A 9,927-nucleotide genomic window follows, 5' to 3' on the forward strand; every position below is an offset into this window, starting at 1 on the left:
GGGGGGGGGGGGGGGTTGGAGGGTTCATCAAGGAGAAACAAACAGAAGTTTCACACAGTAGCCTGGCCAGTCACAAAACTCATTTTCAAAGCTTCTCTGATGCGCACCGCGCCCTGCTGTGCTCCTCTAACCGCCCTGGTGTCTGGCTGCGCGTAATCAGCGGCCAGGCGAGTTGCCTCAACCTCCCACCCCGCCATAAATGTCTCCCCCTTACTCTCACAGATATTGTGGAGCGCACAGCAAGCAGCAATAACAATGGGGATATTCTTTTCGCTGAGGTCTGAGCGAGTCAGTAAGCTGCGCCAGCGCGCTTTTAAACGTCCAAATGCACATTCCACCACCATTCGGCACTTGCTCAGCCTGTAGTTGAACAGGTCCTGACTCCTGTCCAGGCTGCCTGTGTATGGCTTCATGAGCCATGGCATTAAGGGGTAGGCTGGGTCCCCAAGGATCACGATAGGCATTTCAACATCCCCAATGGTCACTTTCTGGTCCGGGAAGAAAGTCCCTTCCTCCAGCTTTCGAAACAGAGCAGAGTTCCTGAAGACGCGAGCATCATGTACCTTTCCCGGCCATCCCACGTTGATGTTGGTGAAATGTCCCTTGTGATCCACCAGGGCTTGCAGCAGCATTGAAAAGTACCCCTTGCGGTTTATGTAGTCGGTGGCTTGGTGCTCCGGTGACAAGATAGGGATATGGGTTCCGTCTATGGCCCCGCCACAGTTTGGGAATCCCATTTCAGCAAAACCATCCACTATTGACTGCACGTTGCCCAGAGTCACTACCCTTGCTATCACCAGGTCTTTCATTGCCCTGGCAAATTGGATCACAGCAGCCCCCACAGTAGATTTGCCCACTCCAAATTGATTCCCGACTGACCGGTAGCTGTCTGGCGTTGCAAGCTTCCACAGGGCTATTGCCACTCGCTTCTCAACTGTGAGGGCTGCTCTCATCTTGGTATCCTGGCGTTTCAGGGCAGGGGAAAGCAAGTCACAAAGTTCCATGAAAGTGCCCTTACGCATGCGAAAGTTTCGCAGCCACTGGGAATCGTCCCATACCTGCAGCACGATGCGGTCCCACCAGTCTGTGCTTGTTTCCCGGGCCCAGAATCGGCGTTCCACGGTATCAACCTGCCCCAGTAACACCATGATTTCCACATTGCTGGGGCCTGTGCCTTGTGAGAGGTCTATGGCCATGTCAATTTCCTCATCACTCTCGTCGCCGCGCTGCAATCGCCTCCTCGCCTGGTCCGGGTTTCGCCTTGGCATGTTCTGGCTCTGCATGTACTCCAGGACAATGCGCGTGGTGTTCATAGTGCTCATAATTGCCGCGGTGATCTGAGCGGGCTCCATGATCCCAGTGCTAGCTATGGCGCCTGGTCAGAAAAAAGGCGCGAAAGTAGTATCTGATGGACCAGGAGAAGGAGGGCGGGAGGGAGGGAGGGCCGAGTGACGACATGGCGTACAGGTACAGGAACAGGGAGAAACACAAACAACTGTCACACAGAATGGTCCCCCCAAAGATTAAACTGGAAACCCTGGGCTTAGCAGGCCGTTGATTTCACGGAGGAAGGGGAAGCAAATGAACACAGAACAAATCTATTTTTTACATCTTAAGGTGGCAGCCGACGCTGCAGCATGAGTGACAGCCATACCAGTATGACGATGACGGGTACCAATCATAATATGCCATCATCTGCCAAAAGGCAAGGGGCTGCTGCTGTGTAGCAATGCAGCCCCACGTCTGCCAGCCCCACGTCCGCCAGCACCCAGCATCGCCCTCGGCCTCTTCTGGGTGCTTAGCAGACAATATTGGGCAATTGGCAGAAAATAGTATATTATGACTGGTAACCGTCATCATCGAAACAGTAGCATGTCTGCCCAGGTGGCCATGATTGACAGCCATACCAGTACGACGACGACGGGTACCAGTCATAATATACCATCGCCTGCAAGGGGCTGGTGCAATGCAGCACTACGGCTGCCAGCCCCACGGCTATCACTCATGCTACACCGTCTACCGCCAAAAGGCAGTTAGCAGCTGCTGCTGTGTAGCAATGCAGTCCCACGTCTGCCGGCACCCAGAGGACATATGGTGACGGTGAGCTCAGCTGAGCTGAGCGGGCTCCATGCTTGCCGTGGTATGTTGTCTGCACAGGTAACCCAGGTAAAAAGGCGCGAATCTATTGTCTGCCGTTGCTGTGACGAGGGGGGAGGGGCCTGACGACATGTACCCAGAACCGCCCGCGACACTGTTTTGCATCATCCGGGCATTGGGATCTCAACCCAGAATTCAAAGAAAAGGCGCGAACCGCTTCTCGGCTCGAGCTGTGGCGCAAACGTAGTATCTGACGGCCTAGGGGAAGGAGGGAGGGGGGCCGAGTGACGACATGGCGTACAGGCACAGGGAATTAAAATAAAGAACGGTGGCTGTGCATCAGGGAGAGACACAAACAACTGTCACAGACTGGTCCCCCCCAAAGATTAAACTGAAAACCCTGTTGACGGAGGGAGGGGGAAGCAAATGAATACAGAGAAAATCTATTTTTTACATCTTAAGACGACGGTGCAGCGTGACTGATAGCCCTCGGCATCTTTCTGGGTGCTTGGCAGCAAATACTGGGCGGTGTATGACGATGGTCTTCAGGCCTATTGTACGAGCTGCTGCTCAGGGAAGACTCTGCTAACGTGCGATGACCCGACTTGTAATAGGCCGGCTAACAGTCATAATACACCATTTACTGCCAAAAGGCAAGCCCCACGGCTGCCAGCACCCAGATCGCCGATGAAGGCTACCAGTCTACTGCACCGTCTACCGCCAAAAGGCAGTTAGCAGCTGCTGCTGTGTAGCAATGCAGTCCCACGTCTGCCGGCACCCAGAGGACATATGGTGATGGTGAGCTCAGCTGTGCTGAGCGGGCTCCATGTTGTCTGCACAGGTAACCCAGGTAACCCAGATAAAAAGGCGCGAATCTATTGTCTGCCGTTGCTGTGACGGGGGAGGGAGGGGCCTGACGACATGTACCCAGAACCGCCCGCGACACTGTTTTGCATCATCCGGGCATTGGGATCTCAACCCAGAATTCCAAGGGGCGGCAGAGACTGCGGGAACTGTGGGATAGCTGTGGGATAGCTACCCATAGTGCAATGCTCCGGAAGTCGACGCTAGCCTCGTACTGTGGACGCGGTCTGCCGACTAGAGCACCTAGAGCATTTTATTGTGTGGACATACACAATCGGCTGTATACAACCGATTTCAATAAAACCGGCTTCTATAAATTCGAACTAATTTCGTAGTGTAGACATACCCCTAGATGCGGCCCCCTTTGGTTCAGGTGTGAAGTGCGTTGGTGGGGAAGCTTGAACTGTAGCTGACTGTGCTGTACCTGTTCTATGGATAAACAGAAGACTTTTGTCCCCAGGATGTCAATCCAGCACTTTTCACCTGCACTACGTTTTCTTATAAAGTAAGCAAAATAAAAGTGGTGACATTGCAAAAATGTCAACTACTGAAAGTCAAGCTACTGAAGCTATTTTTTTTTAATGCAGTTTTTCAGTGCTAACAGCTATCCTGTTTCCTGAGAGAATGCTACAGCTGTAACACAGCAAACATTCACAGTCCCCTATACGGTACTTTCCTGAGGGGCAGACTGAAACACCCTCACCTCCAGGATAGTTTCAAATCGACTGAAGATCTCCATTGAAGCAAGGATCTCCCCAATGGTTTTCTGCAAGCAGAGATAAAAGGAAAGGGGAAAGAATGGATGGGATTTAAGTGAGGTCAGGGCAAGAACTAGAGCATCCTTTGTTTCAAAACTTGCAAGTTGTGCGCTAGGGAAGTCATAGAATACTGTAGCTCCCATTGTATTTTTTAAAAAAATCTGCCATAACTGGTTGACCCAACAGCAACCTAGACTGATGTAGTTTAGATCTGAGATTCTCTCCTGCACACAACAGACCCAATCTTCAGAGGCACCATGCACATTTGTAGCTCTCACTGCTTTCAATGCATGACTCTGCCTTTTGCAGACTGACCTTAGTGGGAGCTAACATGTGCTCATCAGCTCTGCAGAGATAGAACCATATGCTTTTCCCAGCTTATCCAAAATCAGCTCTGTTCTTGTATGTAGGCAGTGCATGGCAGTGCACAAGAATCCTGCTCGCCTGTATTTTGAAAACAAGATCCCTCTATACTACCTGCATATGAGAACAGAGCAGATAGACCCAGAGCAGGGGGGAAAATTACATGCATGCACACACCTGAAAACAAAGAAAAACCAGTGCCCTTTGTTTTGGTAGGGTTGTCTGTGCAGACATTTTTGTTGTGTCGATAACAGTTATAGTGCTTTTTTAAAACACTAAAAGGCCAATGTGCAAGGAAAAAGATAACCAAGATTTGGTTCTGTGTTTGTACAGCACTTAGCACCATAGGGTCCTGGGGCATGACGGTGGCTCCTATGCTCTACGGTAATACAACTAATAAATAATAATTGATGGCATTCCAGAAAGTCAAAGTCTACACTGAAAGTGTCCCTTTCATGGGATTACTGCCCTGTGAAAGTTCCTGGAATTAGCACACTAGTCAGCAGAAAGTGCTGCACAACCAACAACCAGGGCTGATACAAACATGTTTCTAGAGATAACACTGCAGAAAATAACTTGTCATCATTATTGTTCATGGCACAGTGTCACAATGGGAAGGAAGTGTCCAAAGGTGCATGGAAAAAGATCATCTGCTGAGAAAGCTCTCTGTGTCCTGCAGTCTCAGCAAAGCAGTGTCTTTCCACGCTCTGCAGCATACAGAATGTCACCACTATCGAACACTGCTGCTTGGGTGCAGGCTGGCCAGATCTTCCAGCTGCAGTAAGGCAGTGCTTATCATAGTAGGACCATGACACTAGCTACCAGTATTATCATGGTCCTCCTGTGCCTTCTGCTCCTGACAAGGCAATAACTGACACTGCGCTCTCTCAAGGCTTCTTGTTTTCCACTCATGAGATGTGGGGATGAAAAAAACCCTCTCCTTTCGAAGCATTGTTCTTGCTTCATCTCAGCTTTAATGGATACCCCCAATCCTTGGTCTCTCCGGGTTCCATCAAGCATGCTGCAGCAGGGGCTACTGTGGTTGATGCCACAGTTTTATCTGAGGAGCTGGTAGGTGTACGTGCGGAGGGAAGGGTGCTGGGCCAGCCCTGCTATCAGGTTAATTGCCTGCTAAGCAGCAGTGACAGCTGTTAGCACAGAGCTACCATGCATTTATCCGTGTGCCTCTAGGAACATGCTTATTCCATGAGGCAGCTGAGCACCTGTGTATGTAAGACTCCGTTCAGCTCTCACTGATTTCAGTGGGAGATGGATCAGGTTACAAGGCTCTCTCTTTTAGTACTGTACCCTTTAAACCCTGCTACAGTACACAAGAAAATGAAAAGAAGTAACTTAAGTGGCAATGTAGGGATATTCTTAAATGTCAATGAAGGAGACAATGGACCCTGTATAAAGCCACAGAGCTCTTCACAACTGATGTGACGCAATGAGAGGAGCAGAAAGCAAGATATTTGTACACAGAACTGCTTTCTAGTCTAGCCACTTTGTAAAATAGGATACACACATTTCCATGGGCATGATTCTACACTGCCCTGCACCCTACGTGAATCATTTACATCTGTGCAAACTACTACCAAAGCAGAGTGGCAGCATTTTACATCTACTTGGCAAGGGTGTAAATGGGTACACAAGGTGCAGGGCAGTGAAGAATTCGGTCCTTGTCTATGAACACAATATAAACACACACAGGCACACGTGCAGTGGCAGCAACAAAAATACCATTTCCAGCTAGGGGAGAAAACGTCTGTGGCATTACTAAGAAGTGAATCCAAAACTCTAGAATCTCAGTCCAAAACCTTAACCAAAAGACAGCCCTTCCTTACAAGAGTGGCTTCAAAATGCAAAAATCTAAATTTGTATTATTTCCTTTTTTGGGGGCATGCTTTCAATGCAAACACCGCCATCTATATAATTCAGTCTAATGGGAAAGTGAAATGTGATGGGGACAGAATTGCCCCTCATGAAAAAAATCTTGGTTTTAATATTTGTTGAAAAACTTTCACTCATTTTGCATAACTCAGCTTCTATCTCATCCATTATTAGGACTTATACTGCTGAGGTTAAAATTCTCTAGTTATACAAAAGCCAGCACAACCCTCACTCCTGAGTCTGCAACCAGCTCTTGGAGTGATTGTTGTTACTTAACGGTGCTCTGAAACCGAGTGAACTGGATTAGTCAGAAAGAGAAAACAAAACATATAACATTATACACGAAACAAATGCCCCATTGATTTAAGACAATTAACCTTAGGACTATATTTCTATAAACTGTGTATCATATCCTTCAAAGGACAGAAGAAAAAGGAATGTTCAATGTACCTGTGGATTTCCAAGGTTGAGAAAGCTGGTTGTTTTCCTTAGAGTGTTAACAATATGTATAATTCCATTGGATGCTGGTATGTTCGACTGAATGATGGTATACAATTCCCCTGGCAGGTCTTGATACCTAAAGCTCTTGGTGTAGGACTGGGATAATAATACAGGATTATTTCATTATGAAAAATATATCAAAGGGATCTCTGAGTATATATCTGTAAAACTTCATTTGATTCAATTCCTGCTTCTGTAACAATATGGCCATGAGCTTATCTGGGGTTACTAGGGAAAAGATAAATAAAGATCATACTAGGGACCGCTCCAAGCTGTGATAGTTGGACACAATCTTTGAGTTGTGGGGTGTTTGGATCTGGAGGTCTGGTTAAGCCCCATTACCAAGATGGGATCAAGCCATGAAGTTCAGAATTAGACTTGACCTAGTTTAGAACTAGAGTTCTGGTCAGGACCCAGCTCTACATCATACAAGGATGGGTTCAACAGAAACAATCCTGGATTGACCACACATCAGGAGGGACTGTGCCTGCTTGCATGTTCCTGGGCATGGGAGCAGCAGGATCTAGGGGCATCTTTGGAACATGAGACCTGGCTATCACCTTCATTTGCCCCAGATGCCAGAGAAAGGTCACTGCAATATGGCCAAAGCAATCAGTCTCATCTTACTACAAAATATTACTATTGGTGTATATTCTTTCTACAAACAATGCCTACAGCTACTGCTCTGAGCATAAAGTGCAACTTAACACTCCAGGGTCATTCAGAAATGTCATGTCCAACACCAAACAGGCGCAGCCACATTCTCCTGTGTTTTTCATTGTACTATACATTTCTTGAATAGCTCCTCTCTGCTCCGAACTCCAGTTCACACCACTAAGAGCTTTGGACACAACTAAGGAAGAGGAAGGGAAGACTTTCCAAATCAAAGACTCCTGAGTAAGCAAATTATTATCCTTGAAAAGCACAGCTCAGATTCCACAGCCGCCAACACCGCTTTGCCCTTCTGAGTACCCTGCATATATCAAAGCCCAGACCCAAGGTCAAGGCTGGGAAATTGGAGGAGGAAACATACTAATATCCCTTGGTCAGCTGTGCAAGTCCACATGGCAAAAGTGCAGGATGAAGAGAAGACAATGGATGGTGGGAAACAAACCAAACGTGGCCCACCCTGCCCTCCTCCCCCCAAAAAATCCCAGATACTAGAGAAGAATCATTAAAATCTATTTTGTACAATGAAAGGGGTGACTGGAAGGGAAAATGTTCAGAATTTGTCAGCTACTAGCCCACAGGACAAGCATTTTGAAGGCAGACTTACTACTTTCACCAGCAGGGACATATGTATTGTGTACAGTGTTGATAACAGGGGAAAGCATCTCTTATCTGATACGCAGATTATTTAAAAAAAAAACATTGACTATTTTAAAAATTAGGGGCCAGATTCTGGCCCTTCCACCTGCCTCTTTATATCACCCTAGCAGTGCACGGGGCAATAAAAGAGAGCAGCCCCTGAGGGAATGCACACTTGGTGTATGTTCTGCTTGCAGACTCCTGCAAAGGGGCATGCTGGGAGCCAGGCCTAGGATGGTGAGAGACCAGAGAAATTCTGGGTGGCACAAAAGCCCATAGGCAGCAGGTCAGGCTACTGTGAGTACTGTCAACCTCTGGGGTTGCTTTAACTGATGCTGAAAGACACCTTTCCCTCCGTGCCTAGCTAGGCCTTCTGTACTGTGCCTCTCAGGAAGCACACCACAGAGTCTGGTGCGAGGGGTGTTGTTAGGATCTGCTATAATCCAGAACCAGGCAGGCTGTAATTTCCCTATAACTGTACACAAAACTGGTGAGACCTCATCTCCTAGACAACACACTGTTCTAGGCATCTCAATTCAAGGACAATATAGATAGAGAAGCTTCAGAGAAAAGCAGCAAAAATTATCACAAAGCCGTTGGGGTAGATTTACAAGGAAAGATTAAGAGAATGTAATATGAAGATGTTAAAAACAAATAAGGGGAAGTACCTTTTCCAGGTATAAGTTTCTGAAGGGGAAGAGCTAAGGAGGCCAGAAAAATTGTTTGGGTCTATCTAGGAGTAATGGGATGAAGCAAAGGATAATTTATGCTGAATAGAGGGGAAGTAGGGGAAGGTCCATTGCTTGGGTTATTTAAAACTGGGTGCATAGCATATAGAACAAACTGCAGGTAGGGAACAATCAATATTGTATTGACAAGGAGATGTAATAGAAGACATAATAGGTCATCTACTCTGTGATTTGATTATTATATTATGGAACAAACTAAGTCCTAAACTGCTCGAAACTTGGCAGAATAAGGAAGAAAGGATTCTAGCATGAAAGTGTGTCAGGGATATAGCTTTAGGCCTTTGTCCCAGTACTATGTGAAAACAGCAATCTGGTACCTAGTACGATGTTGTGATACCTTTATCTGATCATTAAACGTCAGCTGATGCCCAGACAATGTCCACAGTGTCTTGGTCTTGACCATATCTTCCACCAAATGCTGACCAGGAATTATATGCATTTTGCATAAATGCTGGGCAATTGTGACCTTTATGGAAATAAATCAGAACACAGGGAGAACTGATATGCCTTCCAAAAAAATAAAATAAAAGCTTTTACATAGTTTCAGCTGTTTTTCCAGTCTAATACATATATATAAGAATTTTTCTATAAGTTCTGGATCAGAAAGCGAAGACATTTCCTAATTTATATGCAAATCAGAGCTCATCTACACAGAGTGTTATTCCAGAATAGCTATACCTGACTAACTCCATGGGCAGATGCTTTTATTCTAGATCAGTGCCTTATCCTGCATTAGCTTAATCTACTTGCATCCACACCTGAAGTTAATTGGGAATAGTTAATCCACTTTAAAATTCACACCCTAATTTACCCAAATTAACTTTCATATGAAGACAAGCCCTGAGAAGCCTTTTATAGCAGCAGTGGAGTATTTTCACAGGTTTATATATGTTAAGGTCAGAAGGTACCATTAAGATGATCTAGTCAGACTTTCTGCATACCATAGGCCATAGACCAGGGGTCTCAAACATGCGGCCCGCAAGGTTATTTTCCGCAGCCCGCAAGCTCCTCGTGGCCCCTCACCCCCCGCCCTGCCCTAGTGTTTACCTAGAGTGGCTCCGGCCCGGCGCGCACCTGGGGCAGGGCAGGCTCCCAGGCGCCACGAGGAGCTTGCGGGCTGCGGAAAATAACCTTGCGGGCCGCATGTTTGAGACCCCTGGTCTATGGCCTATGGTATGCAGAAAGTCTGACTAGATCATCTTAATGGTACCTTCTGACCTTAACATATATAAACCTGTGAAAATACTCCACTGCTGCTATAAAAGGCTTCTCAGGGCTTGTCTTCATATGAAAGTTAATTTGGGTAAATTAGGGTGTGAATTTTAAAGTGGATTAACTATTCCCAATTAACTTCAGGTGTGGATGCAAGTAGATTAAGCTAATGCAGGATAAGGCAC

At 46.7% G+C, this 9,927-nt stretch overlaps 1 protein-coding gene across 3 annotated transcripts in view; it reads right to left on the reverse strand.

The window, feature by feature from the left end:
* Positions 1 to 9,927, reverse strand: part of STAB1 (stabilin 1) — a 120,231-nt gene that overhangs the window by 85,266 nt on the left and 25,038 nt on the right. For all 3 annotated transcript variants that reach the window (XM_034775031.1, XM_034775029.1, XM_034775030.1), the window contains 3 exons: positions 8,868 to 8,996; positions 6,423 to 6,569; positions 3,665 to 3,727 (listed from right to left, as the gene is read on the reverse strand). In XM_034775031.1, the coding sequence (XP_034630922.1) occupies positions 3,665 to 3,727; positions 6,423 to 6,569; positions 8,868 to 8,996 (339 nt within the window). The remainder of the gene's footprint in view (positions 1 to 3,664; positions 3,728 to 6,422; positions 6,570 to 8,867; positions 8,997 to 9,927) is intronic.

This window comes from Trachemys scripta, chromosome 7 (assembly GCF_013100865.1).
Source record: "Trachemys scripta elegans isolate TJP31775 chromosome 7, CAS_Tse_1.0, whole genome shotgun sequence".
NCBI lineage: Eukaryota > Metazoa > Chordata > Testudines > Emydidae > Trachemys > Trachemys scripta.